Consider the following 20,870-nt stretch of genomic DNA (forward strand, 5'->3'; position numbering starts at 1 on the left):
ACCCCACAAGCTTTACATCACAGTTAAAATTGAGGTCACTACACCATCTGCAATTCAGCCTTGCTTCACTGTCTGGCCAGTTTCCATATCCATCCACGAATCGAAAGTGATCATAGACGCCAGGTCATATCCTTCAATACAAAACCAGTAAATCACAAACCTGCTACCTCAACCTGCCCGGGAATATACACGGAGAACCTAAAGCGCCTCAAGTGGAGTGAAGACATCAGCCTGAACATCCTGCAAGAAAGCATGGACATCATAAGAGGCAGAATCGATCAAGAAGCCTCACCGATTGCGACCTGGTCGATGCTCTGCTCTCACCTGACCAACCTTTTTCCAGCAAAACAGCAGGCCCAAAGGCCAACCCACCACCGCAAGTTCACAATGTCAATACAGACAAATTCACTTAAGAAAGCCAGAAACAACGCTTTGCGGTTACTCGCAAAATCTCCAGGGAATAGCGAATGCTTAAACTTTTATCAAGCTGCTCAGAAGTCTTTCAGGCTGGCGATGACTAAAGATAAACAGTCGCACGAAAACCAATTCTGGTGCAAATTGGTGTGGGAGAGTAAGAGTAAAAACTCAAGAAAATTTTGGGCCCTAATTAACCACACAAACCCGAGTACATCGAGCTTCGGATCAGCAAATATCCAAGAATCAGACTGGGCAACATTCCTCACTCACCACTTCAGATCCTCAGAACACCCAGGACCAACAGGATACAAACCCCTAAGAGAGACTGAGTGCTCACACTCTGTCAATGAGGACCTTGAGGTGACACAAGAAAGGGTTGCTACAGCAGTGACAAAAGCAAGATCAGACAGAGCACCGGGCCCAAATGGCCTGCCACAGAGCCTGTTTAAATCTGACTCAGCCTTCTGGTCAGGAACATTAACAAACCTTTTTAATTATGCTTTGAAAACTGCAACAATCCCTGACTCATAGCGGGGAGCCATAATCCACCCAATTTATAAATCAGGATCCCGCTCCTCACCGAACAATTACAGACTCATTGCCCGCTTGGACATTGAGGCCAAGCATTAGGCAGGCCTCCTCTTGGAGGACTTGAGATTATGGGCAAAGGAATACAACTTGATCCCGATGAACCAGACAGGGTTTGTTGCCAACTCAGGGACCAAGACCAATCTATTAGCTGTTTCAACCATTGTCGACAAAGCACTTTTAACATCTAGGTCAGTGCTTTGCTGCTTTGTCGATTGCAAAGCAGCATTTGACAGGGTCCCTAGGGCAGCTCTATGGGAAAAACTAAGAAAGTGGGGGATCCCTGATAAACTATTGGAGGCAATCATTCAACTCCACTCCCATACCTGGGTCCGGGTGAAGTTGGGGTCCGGCACACATCTCTCGCGGAAAATTATGACAAACAGAGGTGTGAAGCAGGGATGTGTGCTGGCCCCTCTTCTTTTTAACCTGTTTATATCAGATCTGTCAAGCACCCTGGACGATACAAACAGTCACCCCCCAAAGGTGGGAGGCACGGCTATAAGCAACCTTTTGCACGCCGATGACCTGGTTCTCTTTAGCCTCACCAGGGTCGGGCTGCAAAGGCTCCTCGACAAACTGCTTAGTTATACAATCACGAACCAACTAGAGGTCAACCTTAAGAAAACACTAGTTGTCCCCTTTGGTAAAAAAGAATACACCGGTGGCGGGTGGACATTTAACAATACAAGTCTCGCTATAGGCCAGTCATACAAATATCTAGGTGTCCACCTGGACTCCAGATGTAATCTTATAAAACAGCGCAATGAGATCGCAGTTAAAGCTACGACCCTGGCGGTGTCACTAAGTAAGCTCTCTAAAAATATATCAGGTCCAACACTTAAGCCTCTCTTGGAAGTCATGAGAGCGAAAATTGGCCCCACCCTATCATACGGCATAGAGATATTCAGGGGGAAATGGAACATTGGTTTAAACCAACACACGACCAGAATATGTAAAAGAGTTCTCTGGCTGCCAAATTCCGCATCCCCAGCACAGATAAGATTAGAGATGGGGTTACTAAACTATGAGGCTTCCAACATGGGCACTTACCTAAAGCTCTGTCATAAACAAAGACAAGCGGACCCAGGCACATTAGAATCTTTAGTCTGGCTAGAAATCACCCAGAATAATCCAGGTGGAACGTTTGGTCGCCCTTTTAAGGATGCCATTCATCAAATGTCAGCGAGTGACCTATGGGTCCTCAACCCCAGTCAGACAGCATTTAAAATGGCCATTAAAAAATGCGTGAGAATGAGATCACTTATCACAGATAAAGCACTTTTTGCAAAACGCAGCCACGCTTGGGCTCTCATAAATTCGTACAGACGGTTAGCCCCCGCTACTTACCTATCTTGTACATACTCACTGTAAGTAAAACGTAGCCTTATAGCCATTAGAATGGGTGACTGGCGATTTTTGCAAGACCTGACCTCCTGGCAATGTACGGAGGAAGACACAACCTGCAGAGGGTGTGGTAAAACGGCCAAAACTCTGCCGCATGTGGTCTGCCTTTGCCCACTCTTTAATTCCCAATACAGGTGCAAACTAAAAGCTGAATGGAATAGGTTGGGTGCCCGGACCTGCAGGGAAGCCATTATTGTGGCTTTGAACCCTGAAAATACAGTCTTAAATATAAGGCTAGCAAATTTCATTCAGCAAGCATATCGTAATTTTAAGCAAAAGAGGTCCCATAAAGCCTCCCTCTGATCCCTTTTAACCATTTAATGCATCTTATAATATACCCCAACTTCTAAGGAAGATAAAATGAAATGAGCATGAGCAGTATCCCTAAGAATATTGGGTTGTTTTTATATGCAAGATACCACTGATTGTGAGAGTAATAAAAAAGGGGCGAAGAATAATTGTACATTATGTGTTAATCTACCCTCCCTCAGGTTGAGTACATATTTGTTATTTTTTTTTATCCTATTTTAAAATGTTATGGAATAGGAAGGATCAAGATGTGGATGATCTCTATTTTTATACGACTGTTAATAATTGATAGCGTCTCTGTACTTATTTTAACATTTGGAACTTAATGTGAATTTTGTATTCTTCTTTTAAAGATATCTGTGTTATATCTAAATAAAGATATTTGATTTGATTTGAGATCATTTTAGTTTATTTAATTGAATGGTTTTACTCACAAAGAACTTTGTATGGTGCCACTGTAACATTGCAACACATATATATCTCATTTGTTTCTTCACTGGAAACATTCACTAATAGAATGTCTTTTTGTCTAATATTTCATATTTGTTAAAACATTTCCGGATGACATTAGCACATAGGGTGTTGAATCATTTTTTTTAGAATTGTGATGGTGCTTATGTGGGAAGATCAAGACATGTATTAGTGTGCTCTGATTTGCTACTTTTGCTCACAGCATGATGATTTTTCAAAATTATGAATTTGTTATGCAAGATTTTTGTACAGGGAAACCCTTGCTTTTGGGAGTCAGTCAGAAGACGTTCCTCTTCTACTGTGGATTCTTCCCAAATTCAGGACTTGTTGCTTATTGTAACTTAGAATATTTTCCAATTTACCATACTCTGAATACATTTGCATTTGAGAGCCTTTATGGCATTGACTATGTACTGCTTTGAATGTTTGTAGTAAGACCCTTTAACTTTTCCTTGGTCTAGAACTTGGTTCTAGAGTGAACCTCATTAAATATTGAAATATTTTTACTCTGCTAATTTGATGTTCTGGATTAAATATAGGGACACACTGCCTCGTAAAAATTGAGGGTTAACACCGTCTCTGATCCAGTAAACAGGGGGAAAACAAAATATGGTACATTTTATGGTGTCCAATCTTTGGCTCCCACAATGGTAAACTATATCCAGCATTGGCTTTACCTGCTAATCTAACATGATTGTCATCCCAGTGTCTCCATTACTGAGATACCATATCGCCAAACTCTCAGAATTGTTGACCTTCACTTCTTTCATCCCTCAATTCCCTGACTTACCACCAACGTCCATAGCTGTGCCATTCTCATGCTTCATATGCATGTTCCATATAAATAAATACAATCAAATCAGTTGTGTATGAGCTCCATGTTGAGAAGCTGTTGCCCTCTTCAGCAAGAGGCAATCACTTTACACCTAAAGGCCATGTCCTCCACCATACATTTAGGTACCATCCCAACTCAGACAAGGATATCCAGTTAAAATCAAAGACACACAGTGTTGGTCCTGTTACTGGCATTCACCACCTGGAAAGGCAGTTTGGGCTGGACTGTTTTCATTTGAGCAGGGTTAAGGCTGATTTGTATATGGCTTGGTCCAAAAGGAGGTGGCTTGGTGTGTAAATTAACAATGGACTGGCATGTGAGCCGAGTAATTACCAGCGGTTGAGATTAGTGCAAGCATTCCATCTACCACTTTTTTTTATACTTTACGGTATTGCCCTAAGGGGGATGGGTATGTCCAGATGGAGGCCATGTGCACACTAGGCCACTGAAACCAAGCTATACCTGGCTGATCAGCCCTAACTTGGCATAACCTGTCCTGTGTTGCTTATGTTTTGGTTCAAGGTGGACCTGGCCTAGTAATTCGGTCTGAACTATTCCCATTGGAACAGGATCAATACTGATTTGCGGTATACAACCTTTACAACAAATCTTTTACCGCGCACTACCATTACAACGCAGTCATTACAAGGCAAACCATTACAACGCATTGCGCTGGGGGGCGCTCTAGGATAGGGAATAAGTTTAATTTACTATCCAACACCTTCCCTAGTGTCCACGGGGACTGGAGTTGGAATAGTAAATTAAACTATTCACTATCCAGCACCCCAAAGCGCTATGCGTTGTAATGATATGCGTTGTAAAAACCGCGTTGTAATGGTATGCGTGGTAAAAGTATGCGTTGTAACGTCATACATCCCTGATTTGCATATAGTTTGGTCAAAACTGAGGTGGCGAGGAGTGCAAAATAACAATCAACTAGGACGCGGCCTGAGTAATTACCAGAGGCTGAGATTATTTCAAGCATTCCACCCATCACTTTTTTTGTAAGCTCTAGTGCTATCCTTAACCACAGCAGATGTCATCCTCAGAATTTTGGTGGCATATTACTAATGCAAGCAAGTTAGGGACATTAGTAAACTCTTCAACCTTTGCAAACTGAGCCAATTGCAAAGAATGCCAAATTGGCTCAAGTTAAAGGGTGACCTAATTAACTTTGTCCTCACTTATTGGCTATCTATAATTTGTAGTGATCTGGTATTTTTTTTAATTTTTTTTATTTGAATATGATTTTGGAACTCCGTGGAGATCCACATATTACAATAATACAAATTAAACATAATAAAATAACACCACATGTTATCAACCTGTTTAACAGTGATATGCCATTCGTCTAATACAATTCTAAGAAACATTTAAAAAAGTTAAAAATTCTGTTACAGAAAATTTCATTCGGGGGACAGATGATTGCATTAATCAAAGATTTAGCATTTAAAATACCAAATTGGATACATACGGGCTTTACCCACTGCCGACGCTGCGTCATTAGAGCTGGGCAAACTATCAAGACATGTAGGGAGTCTTGGACTGAGCTGTTACAAAAGTTACATATATTGGTAGTGCCGTACCATTTAGCTAGCAGCTTATTCAATGGAAGTATATCATGCCTAAGGAGTAGCCAGAAGCGGCGCAAGCCATGGGGCATATTCCAAGTGACGTATGGTTGTAATTGTTTTACCATACAAGAATCAACAGCTTGGTTTGTCCCCCTTTTTTGTAAGGTCAGGGTACGATCCCTTTCATAGCTCAACTTCCAGGTGGCATGCTTTAATGTGAGCTTTAGTTGTTGAGTAGAAAGGGCTAGGAGGGAAACTTCCTCCAGATTCAAGAGTTTGAGGGCCTTCCTATAATTCCTTATAAGCGAAGAGTACTCTTTTAATGGGCCCATCAACTCTTTTTTAATTAGGGATCTTAATGATGCCGGCTTTCCCTTGATCAGACATATTACCCAGCGAATGACTCCTGCCAGAGCCTGTGCCCAGCTGCTTCTTAGCCCGAGTTCCAGACGAAGAGCTGCAGTGCTACAGCTATTATTAGCTGATATTAAGCTTCTCAAGAGGGATCCCTCAACTGTATCTAAGAAGCCCCATTCAGCTAATTCAATAAACTCTATACCATAAAGCAAAGTTGGGGGGATTTTTGCCCGGAATGCCTCCAATAGGTAATCAAAGTGCCTTTTACCAGTCGACTTATATAGTGCTCTTAAGCCATTTCCCTGTGTTTTTGCCTTGTGGGTGCTATTTTCAATATGTGATTTATTGCTTAGATTGCTGTTCACAACCTTGCCCAAGAATACGTAGGATACTACTCTTTCTAATTTCTTTCCTCTCAATTCCCAGCTGATGTTTTCTAATCTTAGTTTTTTCCTCCCCTCCATACACATTACCTTACTTTTAGAGATGTTTATTTTCAGGTAATGCTCTTCGGAAAATGCATGTAATAATTGGAGACGATTGTTAAGTCCCTTTGGGGTGAGGTCTAAGATCAATATGTCATCCGCATACATTAGGCAAGAGATGTATGAGTCTCCTAAGCGAGGGGCAATACCGTCACCTGCAGATATTATACGGGGAAGGTCACTTACATATAGGGAAAATAACAGGGGGGCAAGGAGGCAACCCTGTTTGAGGCCATTTGCGGATGGTATGAGCTGGGATAGGCCTCTTTCCCCCCCCAATAATACTCTACACCATGTGTTGTCGTGTAGGTCTTGAACCAATCCTAAAAGACCATGCGGCATGCCAAGATCGTGTAGCTTTCTCCACAGTAGCTGTCGGTCGACCTTATCGAAAGCCGTGGAGAAATCTATGAATGCCACATAGACTCTCCCCTTTCTGGCTCCGATATATTTATCTGTTATCACCTGGAGGGCTGCCAGGTTATCCAGGGTACCGTGGTTTTTCCTAAAGCCTGTCTGCTCAAGTGGAAGAACAGCCGAGTGCTCCACCCAGATATTTATCCGCTTGAGCAGACACCTTGTGAAGACTTTGCCGACTGCATCTAGTAATGCAATCTGGCGATAATTCTGGGGAGATAGACGGTCACCTTTTTTAAACAACGGTACCAGGATGCTTCCCTTCCAAGAGGGTAACACCTTACCTCTTGATAGACAAATGTTAAAAACTGGACAGAGAAGCTTGCACCATTTAGCCCTGTTCTGTTTCAATACATTGATGGGCACCTCATCCGGGCCCATTGCCCCGGAAAAACGCATTTCACTAATTGCCAAATCTATGTCCTTTTCTGTGAATGGTTCTAATGGTACCCTCGTATCTATTTGCCATGTTTGAGGATTCGCTTCGTTGTTACTAGCGTAGAGGTTGATGACAAACTCCCTCCATATTTGTTCCTCAATGGCAATGGGGGCAGGACTTGTTCTCATTCCGCACCCTTCACCTATGAGGGACCAAAATTGCCTCATTTCCCCGTGGATAGCTGCTTCTCTTAGTTTTACCCATATAGAATCCTCCTTTTCTTTACGTAATCTAGTCAATAACCTTCTCCTTTTCCTTTTTAACGTAGTTATTTTTTGTGCTGTATCCGGTAATCTATTCAGATATTGAGCCCTAACTAGTTTATTTATTTCTACATTTAGAGATCTCAAAGGGCTGGGGGAAATCCTAATAGTTTTTTTCTTATTGAGTGTTTTTGTCTCTGCTACCACTGAATTCATAAAAACACAGAAGTTTTCGATTTCAAAACCATTCCAGGACGGAAGATCGGAGATTGCTGCGTCCAGCATTACCTCCAAGTTTCGATGCGCCTTCGCGTTCCAAAAACACCTTCCTGTTTTGGAATGGAAATTTGTTTGGTCATTGTTCAGTGACCATTGATCACAACTTGGGGGCTTTATATTTAACCAAACGGAGAGAATTTTATGATCACTTAGTGGGGTATTAATTACCTTAAGATCCTTCAGCAGCACAAATGAGTGAAACCCCGTTATTACGTAGTCTAAAATCGATTTTCCTCTATATGATTTGTGTGTGAAATTAGCCGGGGAATCTGATGGGAGTCTCCCATTAACTATGAGCCCGTCTATTTCTACCAACTCCTTTAGAATTATTTTACCCCGTTTATTTGTTTTTATGCTTTCAGGGAATATTGCCCGGGGAATACAGAGTGTTTCCTCTCTCGATTTATCACTGAATAAATTTAAACTTAGATTGGAAATCTTACTATTTAGATCCCCAACTAGAATTATGTCTGACATCGGATCTTTCTCCCTGATAGCCTGGACATGCAAGAAAACCTTTTTAAGTATTGTATTAAAGCCTGTTTCTGGAGGAATATAAGCATTAATCAGGACCAGACGGTTGGTAGTTTTAGAATTATCTAGCCCAAGTATAGTTACTGCTTGGAACAGATTACTGGGGTCCAGATAATGTTCATAGTTCCAATTTATTTTATTTGATAAAAGGCAGGCTATCCCCCCAGGGCACCATGTCTCTTGGAGACATATTATGTTTTGCTCCAGAGATAAAAGAAAAGCCAGTTTCTCTGGACTATTTTTTATGCCCGCTGCATTCCAAGAAATTATGGAAAGTTTTGTGCTAAAGATCCTGATTATTTAAGTGATTGTTTGAGGTTTTTTCTGCCAAGACTCGGGGGAGCCAATTCCATTGGGCACTTTCGATTCCTGAGATTGGTTGGTAAGATAGCGGAGGAGGGGCAAGATAGGACACCATACGGGAGTCCTTAGACTTACATATTTTTAGCTCTGTTAGTTCCCCAGGTTTATTTATACGCCCTGTGGCTGCATGCAACAGGGAGAATGGGGGTTTCTGGGAGGGTTTGGAAGAAACCTTATTTTGACCTGAATGACCCAAAACCGGAATGACGTCTATCCCTCTGCTCTGTAAATCTTCTGAACGTTGTAGAATAAGGTTGGCTACTAACTTAGAGTAGAACCTCACCCTAGTTGTCATCCCCACTTCTGATTGTAATATTTGTACTCTATCTAAGTCAGCCGATTGTATCAATTTCAAGTTGGCCGATTCTTGAAAGTATTTGAGTAAGAGGGATCTGTTCAAAATACATTCGGTATCGAACAGGGGACAGAATTCCACCCATAGAGTATCTATACCTTTTTCTTTAGACTCAGCTGGTGTAATTCCTTTTGCTACTATTCCCGAGAAAGATGGCGCCAAGGGATTGAGTGTTGCGCCCGCTTTGCTCGAGGGTTTATGATCTTGACCCAAAAATGTGGGAGTGTTGGACCCTATTATGTCCCTAGCAACGAAAGCTTGTTGGGAGGTTATATTTGGGTCTACTTTTAATAAGAGGGGGGGAGCGGGACTCAGGGATATTGCGGGCATGATCACAGATAGGGGTGCGAAATTTCCCATGTTATTCTTGGGTTCAGTATTATTCTCCTTTTCAGCTACCGCCTGAATGTAGGGAACCCAATTATTTGAGGATGAATTAAGGTGTTTTCTAAAGAGGATTTTCCTCCGCCTATTTTTTTCTATCCGTCTCAGCAATTTTCTTTTGTTTTTTCCCTTCTTCTTTAAATCCCGTAACTTCCCTTTGTTGCCGTTTTCTTCTGAAGCCTCCCCCACTTCTATATCTCCCTCACCCAATTGCTTCTTAAAGATTGGAAAAAGGTCGGTCCCTAGTTTTGGGGGGGGATTTTCAGAGGGATGTACTTCTATAACGTTGACACTTAGATTTCCTTCTTCAATTACTTCAATCACAGTTTTATTGCTTTTGGACTGCTGATCTTTTATATCTTCCCCATTTAGTGCTGGAGGAGAAGAGGACTGCACTTGGACTATATCCTTCTCTTTCTGAGTGGCCAATAGGACCTTTAGAATCTTGGTCACTGTGTCCAAGACACAATCGGATCCCCCCACAAATTTTTCCAAAAGTTGTAGGATGGATGACAATAAATATTCTAATGAAAGTAGGGAGTCAGAGATAGGATTGTCTTTTCCCTGACATTGTAGTGCCTCCATCCCAGTCAAATTTAGATTAGGACTAATGGAAAAATTTGAATGCGAAGATTTGGAAGGGGTACTACTGTACAACTTCAAGCCAGCGTGGGTCGATGTTAGCGGAGTTTTTAGATCTATCTCTGCTTTGACCGGGTCGTTTTCTATATACCTTTGACACAGGTCATTATCCAACAACAATGGAGACAGACCATTGTTAAAGGAAACTTTTGTCAAAGAAGTGTTTAAAGTATGGTTGGAGATAACTGGCGGATTTTCCCCCATGTGCATATTATCCTCTTCTATACCATCCCTAGTTTTTATGATTACTTCTGGTTCTAATTCAGTGTTATTTTTCGCTGTGGAGAATACGGGAGGAGAGAAAACACTCTCGACAGAGGAACCACTTTAGATTCCGTTATGCTGGTAACCGCAATTTACTTTCTGTTTTCAAGCAATTCTCTTGGTGTGTTGGACAATGTGTCCGTGGGAGTAACACCAGATTCTATAAGGACCACTGATTTGTTATCCTCCATTGCAGCTTTAGTCTTGCCCTTTTCCCACAAGTTAAAAATCTGACAAGTACTCTTCAGATTAGAGGCCTGACCAAGCTTGTTTCGGAGGGGGTTCGATCTGGTTTTAGAATTTGATCTTCCTACCAATATTCTCCCAGACCTCAATTTCTTTGTCATCATCCCACTCCAGTAATATCAGAAAGGGGGCTGGGGAGATGTAAGTGGAATTAGTTTACCAGATTATAAGTCTCAGATGATCAATATAGCTATCTAACATTAGTGAAGATAATGAGTGGTTTGAATCTAAGGTGCACAAAAGAAAAGTACAGATCCTAAATAGCCGAAATAGTTTATGGGGCTAAAAGGGGTAACTGTTAGGGACAGGGCCTAGCCTAGCCTTCTCGTGCCTCTGAGGGCCTCAGAGGGCCCGCCCTTGTCCCGGGCTTCTCCCGGGCGCTACCCGCGCGCTACCGCGCAGCGGTCTGCTACACTCTATATATAAGTTACAAGATGATAGGGGCGTGGCCTCCAGGGAGAGCGTCACCAGGTGGGATAGGTGATTGAGGCTGCTGGGACTCTTGGGAGTTGGAGTCCAGCAGTGCCTACGCTCGCAGCCCTGATTTGCCTACAGCCCAGGAAAAGGTGATAGCAGTGACCAGCTGTGAAGCGGGACCCGCGGAGCGGGTCCGGCGAAGAGTAGCGCCTTTCAGAGCGCTTCCAACGAACAGAGCCGCGCTTCCACAGTCCACCGGCACCAGGCACAGTCACAGGTCAGCAGGTCTAAAGGATGAGAAATCCGCAGGTTAGGCAGATCCGGGGCCTTTTCTCCAAACAGCAGCAGGGGGCGTGGCCTCCAGGGAGAGCGTCACCAGGTGGGATAGGTGATTGAGGCTGCTGGGACTCTTGGGAGTTGGAGTTCAGCAGTGCCTACGCTCGCAGCCCTGATTTGCCTACAGCCCAGGAAAAGGTGATAGCAGTGACCAGCTGTGAAGCGGGACCCGCGGAGCGGGTCCGGCGAAGAGTAGCGCCTTTCAGAGCGCTTCCAACGAACAGAGCCTCGCTTCCACAGTCCACCGGCACCAGGCACAGTCACAGGTCAGCAGGTCTAAAGGATGAGAAATCCGCAGGTTAGGCAGATCCGGGGCCTTTTCTCCAAACAGCAGCAGGGGGCGTGGCCTCCAGGGAGAGCGTCACCAGATGGGATAGGTGATTGAGGCTGCTGGGACTCTTGGGAGTTGGAGTCCAGCAGTGCCTACGCTCGCAGCCCTGATTTGCCTACAGCCCAGGAAAAGGTGATAGCAGTGACCAGCTGTGAAGCGGGACCCGCGGAGCGGGTCCGGCGAAGAGTAGCGCCTTTCAGAGCGCTTCCAACGAACAGAGCCGCGCTTCCACAGTCCACCGGCACCAGGCACAGTCACAGGTCAGCAGGTCTCCTCCACAGGACATTCAGTTCCACTTCTGTGAAGTGCTTCTCTTTTGTGGAAACCCTCCTCTGATGCAGGTGGCAGTGGGGTTTTTCTGTCCATCAGCAATTCGGCTGTTTTCCTTCCTGAAACCTGACCAACGAGGAGAGAACAACGAAGACTGCTCAACAATGAATGCCAGAACCACGACGGCTGAAACCACGACTTGACGGCCGCGTCACTTCTCTCTGCTGTCTTCCGCCTACCATCCCCTTACGCTCAATACGATTGGGCTTTCTTGGAGTGATACCTCACTCATCTCTGCCCAATCACAAAATGTCTCCTTTCTGCGCACACAGTATCCAACAAGCAAATCTCCTCTTTCAAACCACAGGGCGATCTCCGGGCATCTTCTTATGTAAAGGGAAATCAAACGTGCTCCTTTCGACAACACCCTTCACGCGCGTTGAAAACGGCGGGTCCGGGAGCGAGGCATGTCATGATCTGGTATACTTAGATAGACCAGCTGTAACACAAGTGTTAGGGGTGCTTAATGTTATGCACACAAACACACAGACACACACAAACATGTCTACAGACATACTTACAGACTCCTAGAGCAGTGATGAGCTTTACAGCCAAGATAGGTGCATGGCAGGGGGTAAAAAGAGGTTCGATTACATAACGTCCAAAAGCCAAAGCCACAACTGCAGAACTTGCAGGTCTGAAAGACACCAAAAAAGTCACATATCAACTTTTGTTTTTTCCTCTATTGATCCTTTATTTGGGACACAGCAATGGATATGGGGGTCCATGAACTGCATTTTGTAGTACTACAATAGGACTACAAACATTCCACAAAATGCTATTCACAAACCTGTATGCAGAATTTACACCTCCGCTACACCTCTCTTTTACGACACAGAGATCTCCATCTCAACTTTGGCATCTTCGCTTATGTAATAATTCATTTTAGTAGAAAATGTGGGAGGGACAGAGAAGAATGGCAGGAAAATTGGGAATACTTACTATCAAACGAGAGGGCATTAGGAAGGAGTAAGGAGTGTTTACGGGAGGGTTAAGGAGAGGTTTAGGGAGGGAAAGGGTCACATGCACAAAATAGTAAGCCCACTGCAATTCACAAACTGCACTTCTGAATGTTTCTACAGCCAAAAGGGGACAGTGAACAGTAGTAAATTACTTCAGTACAGAGCTGAATTAAGTGCAGCACCACACGTTGCCAACCACTAGTACTGCAACACCCTCCTATATAAATCAAATGCGGTAGGAACTTAACATATAGTAATAATGAGGATTTTTTTTAAATTAGATTTAAATTATCTAAAATTATAGATATCACAGCTGCAAGCCATGGATCAGTTGTGACAACTGGAAGACGGTGATTACTGAAGTACAAAATGGAAGATATCACTTTGGACCCGTTTCCCTCTGAGAATCAGGTCGTGCAGCCTTGTGGGGAGCAAGCAGTGGACAAAGGAAAACATGTTGTAATATAGCATTGGCTTCTCTTAGGAACATAAGCTAATTAAAAAATAAAAATCCCATCTACTAATGCACACTCAGAGGTGGCATGCTGTTCCTGGCAGGCCATGAGCCCGTGTTTATACCCAATCACAGGAGGTTGCAAATAGTGACATGCCTAATTAATATTAATTAGAGAGGTCGTTCTCTAAACCACTGTGACTAGAAAGTCTGAATTGTGACCTATTGCAAAATACAAGACAAGTCACAAAAAGTTACAGTATAATTTCAAGTATGTGTTGCCATCAGTCTGTTCATTCAGTTGCTCCTTTGTCACATGTCTGTTCATATTTTTTGCAGAGGAAATCCCTGTTGAGGAAAAGGAATAAGATGAATGAAACACTGAGTGGGTTGGGGCCAAGGCCATGTGTGGATTGTTCTTTGGTCAAATAAGATACCTGACTGAAACTTCACCAAAAGAGGCGTAGAGCACGTGTGGCCAAGGAAACTAGCTAACATGGAGCTTGATCAGAGGAACAGGTTTGAATGAAAAGGCGACATATGCAACTGTTGAAAGGTTTTGGATCGTTTTATTTTATTTTGTTTTTTTAACCGAGATGGCTCAAAGCTTCATTGAAGAATGGATAGGTGTGTAAAGGTATACCCACTTGAGAGAGAAAGGAATTTTATTGCTTCCTTTTTCTCTTTTACAAAATGTTTATATAACTTTTTATCTGTATCTCTGTGAGTACTTGCCATGTGTTTTTATGATCTTAAATGCAAAGATCGAATAAAGTTTTAGAAAGGAAGAAAAATATGAAAAGGCTATATCACAAATGGACTTTCCTGAGTAGGGAACCATGCTGAAGAAAAGTATTTAAGCAGGGTGAGGAAAGAAGACATATTGTTTGCCACAGGGATTGCGAAGGTAGTTCTCAGTGCAGCCTGGGAAAGATTGAGGAAAACAGAACAGATCTCTGGCAAATATTTCCGTAAGTATACATCGCGATATGAGAAAGAATGATCAGTCTGCTTCACCAAGGACCATAATGGTGATGATGGGGAGTGTAGGTGGATTTCTGCAAATGTGTAGAGTCTAGTATAAAAGCACGGAAAGGGTAGAATGGATTCAGGAAGCTAGATTTCAATGGAATCCCAAAACTGGTGCTGTTTTCCATCCATTCCCATCATAAATTGATTCTTCCTAGTTTCTCCAACTGCATACAATTCTTTGTTTGGCACTGCTCCCTCTCTGGAACCGAAAAATTGGTTATGCACTCATGTGGTGCTAATACTTTCCTTACCGTATCAAGATAAATTCCAGCCACACCCTAAGGAAGGCTGGCAGCGGCCCCAAGGTTTCCAAGATGTAGATATAATGCCCCCCGGACTTTTTGATAGTAGTTCCAAGATCTGCATAACAAAGAGCACCTAAACATGAAATTCAAAAAGAAATTTAGATCACAAAATTGTTGCAGGTCTACAAGTCTTTGGTGTGACAAATGGAAGAGAGTTGATTAAAGAAGGTAGGATAAAAGCACCAGTAGAGCAGATAAAAAGAATGCTATCCTTCAACATATAACATATAAAAAATAATCAAATAGGAGCAGAAGTGATAGGTGGGCACTGCATTGTATAATGTTTCCAATTTTTGATGACTTTTTTAGATTTGGCCTACAGACTGTTTTATAATGTTTTAGCTGTCTCAATAGCCTCATGTTCTAAATAAAACATCATAATGAAAAGATTTTATATACATACGTATGTGTGTATGCAAACTAGGAGGCAGAGCACTTTGTTTTAAAAAAATGCACAGTGGAGTGGTTGTGTTGGCTGTGTTGAGAAAGAACCAACAAATGCTTGCTGCTGTAGTATAGAGTCAAAACACACAAGATGAAGGACGGAATGTTGCACAATGGCAAAACATTCACCCCCAGTCACAGGTCTGGGTTTAATCCATCGTTATTTTGCTCACCAAGCCACCACAGTTCAGACATGGCCATATGCAAATCAGTCTTGACCCTGTGCCTCATGGGAACAGTCCTGCCCAAACTGACAAGCCATGTCTTTCCTGGACCGGAATCAAGCATCCTAGGACCGGATTCTGGCTATCAGCAGTCTTCAGCCAGGATAGCTTGACTCCAGTGGCTTAGTGAGCACGGGACCCATGTCTGGGCATACCCTTCCCACATAGGGTGAAAAGCAAAACACACAAGATGATGTACAGAATGTTGCACAATGGCAAAACATTCACCCCCAGTCACAGATCTGGGTTTAATCCATTGGTATTTTGCTCACCAAGTCACCCCAGTTCAGACATGGCCATATGTAAATCAGTCTTGACCCTGTGCCTCATGGTAACAGTCCAGCCTGAACTGCCAAGCCATGGCTTTCCTGGACCAGAATCAAGCATCCTAGGACCAGTTTCTGGCTATCTGCCGTCTTCAGCCAGGATAGCTTGACTCCAGTGGCTTAGTGAGCACGGGACCCACGTCTGGGCATACCCTTCCCACATGGGGTGAAAAGCAAAACACGCAAGATGATGGACGGAATGTTGCACAATGGCAAAACATTCACCCCCAGGAACAGATCTGGGTTTAATCCATTGTTATTTTGCTCACCAAGCCACCCCAGTTCAGACATGGCCATATGCAAATCAGTCTTGACCCTGTTCCTCATGGGAACAGTCTAGCCCGAACTGCCAAGCCATGTCTTTCCTGGACCGGAATCAAGCATCCTAGGACCGGGTTCTGGCTATCAGCCGTCTTCAGCCAGGATAGCTTGACTCCAGTGCCTTAGTGAGCAAGGGACCCATGGCTGGGCATACCCTTCCCACATAGGGTGTGAAGGAAAACACACAAGATGATGGAAGGAATGTTGCACAATGGCAAAACATTCACCCCCAGTCACAGATCTGGGTTTAATCCATCGTTATTTTGCTCACCAAGCCACCCCAGTTCAGACATGGCCATATACAAATCAGTCTTGACCCTGTGCCTCATGGGAACACTCCAACCCGAACTGCCAAGCCATGTCTTTCCTGGACCGGAATCAAGCATCTTAGGACTGGTTTCTAGCTATCAGTCATCTTCAGCCAGGATAGCTTGACTCTAGTGGCTTAGTGAGCACGAGACCCATGCCTGGGCATACCCTTCCCACATAGGGAGAAAAGCAAAAGACACAAGATGATAGACGGAATGTTGCACAATGGCAAAACATTCACCCCCAGTCACAGATCTGGGTTTAATACATCGTTATTTTGCTCACCAAGCCACCCCAGTTATTATTATTATTATTATTATTATTATGTTTCTTATATAGCGCCAGAATCGACCCCCGAAGGGGTATCTCCGCGCTTGCCTTGGGAACCCGTCCTGGCTTTTCCCTGTGAGATAGCCCCTACAGGGCATATCCAAGGTGAAAGCCAGGCATCCCGCCGCGGGGGGGCGTTGTGGAGATTAAGCAAGCTTAATGCCCAGAGTTGCAGAGTGTAAACCCATGATTAGGTCAGGCACCGAAGCGAGAATTATCGAGTCCTTGGACATTTGAGCTCAAGACCCTGCCGCGTCGGGAATCGAACCCTGGTCCCGGGTCTCACCTCTGCTTCAGGGTCTGCCTGCTCTAACCAGTGAGCCACACTTCTCCAGTTCAGACATGGCCATATGCAAATCAGTCTTGACCCTGTGCCTCATGGGAAAAGTCCAGCCCGTACTGCCAAGTACTGTTATTTTTTCATGTGTCACCCCGAGTGGGACTGGTATGCTCAGACATGAGTCCCGTGCTCTCCATGCCACTGGAATCAAACTATCCTGGCTGATGACGGCTGATAGGCAGAAACCGGTCCTAGGACGCTTGATTCCGGTCCAGTGAAGACATGGCTTGGCAGTTCGGGCTGGACTGTTCCCATGAGGCACAGGGTCAAGACTGATTTGCATATGGCCATGTCTGAACTGAGGTGGTGTGGTGCACGAAATAACAATGGATTAAACCCAGATCTGTGACTGGGGGTGAATGTCTTGCCATTGTGCAACATTCCGTCCATCAATTGTTGTTTTTGCATTCGTCACCCCGAGTGGGACGGGTATGCTCAGACGTGAGTCCCGTGCTCTCCATGCCACTGGAATCAAGCTATCATGGCTGATGACGGCTGATAGCCAGAAACCGGTACTAGGATGCTTGATTCCGGTCCAGGGAAGACATGGCTTGGCAGTTCGGGCTAGACTGTTCCCATGAGGCACAGGGTCAAGACTGATTTGCATATGGCCATGTCTGAACTGGGGTGATGTGGTGAGTGAAATAACGATGGATTAAACCCAGATCTGTAACTGGGGGTGAATGTTTTGCCATTGTGCAACATTCCGTCCATCAATTGTTGTCTTTGTAGTATAGAGTCAAAGCATTCATATAACAAGCATATGCAATGCATTAGGTCATTTACGCAAGACCTATTGCATTGCAAATGTTAGTCATCTCGAACAATGGAAGGGAGTGCGGGTAGAGAGAAGGCACGGAAAACGGGCGGGCGGGGCGAGAAGGCCCGAGCAGGAGTGCGGGCGGGGGAGGATGGAAAAGGCACGGACAACAGGAGTGAAGAGGGGAGTGAAAGAGGCAGTAGGAGAACCTTATTAAAGAAAATAATGCTCACAGTGTGAATAAAACGTATCGTGTAATACTTGAAGTAAGGGGGCCAGTTGCCATGGGAGGTGACAAATCAAGAGGAGGCAGTACTAAGGAGGGACTAACAAGCCTATTGATGAATCTGAAGCCAGAATTTAGGACAGACAATGACACAAGCCAATGGCAAACATGGGCTGAGAGTGGGCAGGTCTTCTATTTGCATGCGCGCTGGCTCAGGCTCGACCTAAAAATCAGTTATATGTTAATATACTATAAGAAATTAGGAGAAATATCACTTTCAATGCATTTGGCAGCAAATAACAATCCCTATAGATTGTGAAATCATAACTGCTGAATGGAAATCCAAAACGTTCACTTCAAAACTGGTAGGGTAAATAGGAGAATAAGAGAACAATTTCTTGTCATTGTGTATTTCAGCAAGACTTGTTCCATACATCTAGAGATTAGAATGCATGAATTGTTAATCCATGAGTGATATATACTTACAGTAATTTGTGAGGACCTGATGATGACTCTCTTGCATGAAGCTCAGTAGGTGGTTCTGCAGCATAAGAAGTTGAAGCTCAAACCTGTAGGTGCAAGTCATGTGAGGGTCATGGGGCATCCATGCTAGTGCTCGAAAGCTGTCCTATGACAAGTGTGAGACCTTCAGCTAACCCTCCGTTCATACCAGCAGCAGGTTTCTGGGACTTGTATTTTTTGCTTTGTATTTTTGTGGGGGGCTAGAATTTTAGGACTGGCTTAAGGTGCCACATTAACCATATGGCCACTTGGCAGCATTGTATGCGGCAATACAGCAGTAAATAATGTGTCAAAAACCAACAAACAAATCCACCAAGGCTTTGTATTCATCAGCTAACAAGAAAATCTTAGATATAGAGCAGGTTGTATGCTGTAGTCCTAATTCAATGTCCTCTCCTGGCATGGAGTTTAAGAAATCATACTACCCTACCACCTCCGTGTGATGTGGACAGCCTCGGCCCCAAATTTGTCAGTACCGCTGTAGTAACAGTAACAAGGCAAGGTCACTGACAGAATCAGCCCGGGCTGCATTCCACAGTACCTGCATAGAATGCCACTTGCAACACCTGGAGCCGTATCATGAAAGTGCCCTTGGAGCGCAACAGGAGTTTGCGCCTGCTATGCTTCCCCAGGGGCACTTTGGTATTACAGAAGGGACCGCAGACTTGTGTGCACCCCTTTCTATAATACCAATAGCGCTGGTGCACATAAAGCGTCAGCTCTATCTTCAGAGGGCGTTCCCTCATTTTCATCCGGGAGTGCCCCATGCAACTGAGGGAACCCCTTTGCCTCTGCGCCCGTGTTACAGGGTGAGTACCACATTCCAGAACTGGGGACTTGGCTATGTGGACTAATCCCCCTGTTTTTACCCCATAATCTGTTCACTCACAGTTGAGATAGGCACATGATACAGTTTCATCAATTCAATGAAATATTAAGTCGGTTGGCTTTTGTTGCTTGTATATTGCTTTTCAAAAGCATAAACTTAGCGATGGCCCATACAGAAGCAACTTTGAATATAAATACACCCCTTAGCCCACCAAAGCTCTCTGTCCTCATAGCAAACATCAGCTTTTCTTCCTTTTCAACTACGTGACATGATGCCTCCCATCATTGTTTGCACCCCCTTTCGTTGTTTGCCTCTCCGTCATCATTGTTCTCTCTAGGCAGCTTCCTTGTCTCTCCTACACCTAGATGTTACTTTGCATATGCTGCTGTTCACATGGTTTTGCTTTTTGTAGAGTGTTTTTAGTTTTAACAGGATGCTCCAAGCAGAGCTGAGGGCAGCTGTGCTGATGAGATGTTGCAAATAAGCTATCTCTGCTGGAGGATCGGCAAGAGGCAGAATGTTTGCTCAACAACCGAGGCCACGATTTGTAATGCACGTAATTATTTATTACCCAGAACAAGAAAGAAGCTAACCTCTGCTTTCTTAGTCAAACAATCAATGACATATGTGAGACGATGCTTCTTAATATGTATTTAGTCATTGGGACTTTTCTGGAGTTATAAAAAACTGTTCTCCTACTTTTTCTAAAAAGACGACCATCCCAGGATGGTTATATAATTCAGATTTTTTCAATCCCTCAGCTAATGTGTCATTCAGGGAGTCTCCTATGCTGGGAAACTCTAACCAGTGAGCCACACTACTGTGGAGTAGTGTGGCTCACTGGTTAGAGGCGGCAGACCCGGAAGCAGAGGTCGACCCTGGACCAGGGTTCAATTCCCGATGCGGCAGGGTGTTGGGCCAATGTCAGCAGGCTCGATAAATCTCGCCTTCGGTGCCACTCTAACCATGGGTTCCACTCAGCAACTCTGGGCAATAGCTTGCTTAATCTCCACAAACAGCCCCATCAACGCCGGGGATGCCTGGCTTCACCTTGGGGGTGCCCAATAGGGACCATCTCACAGGCAAAGCCAGGACGGGTTCCCCAGCGTTATACAGCGCCAGGAAACCTATGGGTAGCAGTGCGCTTTACAAGCTCAAATACAACTGAAGCTGGGCATTCAACTAAACACTTTCCTGCCAGGGTGCCTGCTTGCCTGAAAGAAATGCAAATCTGTGCAGTGAATTAATCTGTAAATGTAAAGGGTAATCTGCAAACGTACGTGATACTTGGGAGTTGGTACTGGCTTTAATTGAAGCGTTTGAAGCTTTCTGATGGCAAAGATCTATTCTTTTTTAAGTGGTAGTGCAAGGAGATGACTACTGAGATGTTCAGTGCGTGCTTTTAACCTCTTGAGTGCTGGTGACGGAACCACTCCGTCACGAGCCACGGACAAGCTGTGCAGGTAACGGAGTCGTTACGTCACGGCGTGGCAGCCCCGCCCA

The 20,870-nt window shown here is 44.2% G+C and overlaps 1 protein-coding gene across 1 annotated transcript in view; it reads right to left on the minus strand.

Annotated features, from left to right (window-relative positions):
• LOC147734775 (cystine/glutamate transporter-like) overlaps positions 1–20,870 on the minus strand; it is a 378,702-nt gene that overhangs the window by 316,770 nt on the left and 41,062 nt on the right. The window contains exons 2-3 of the mRNA XM_086953633.1: positions 14,683–14,809; positions 12,505–12,620 (exon numbers count right to left, since the gene is read on the minus strand). Of these exons, the coding sequence (XP_086809759.1) occupies positions 12,505–12,620; positions 14,683–14,809 (243 nt within the window). The remainder of the gene's footprint in view (positions 1–12,504; positions 12,621–14,682; positions 14,810–20,870) is intronic.

This window comes from Lissotriton vulgaris, chromosome 1_2 (assembly GCF_964263255.1).
Source record: "Lissotriton vulgaris chromosome 1_2, aLisVul1.2, whole genome shotgun sequence".
NCBI classification, from domain to species: Eukaryota; Metazoa; Chordata; class Amphibia; order Caudata; family Salamandridae; genus Lissotriton; species Lissotriton vulgaris.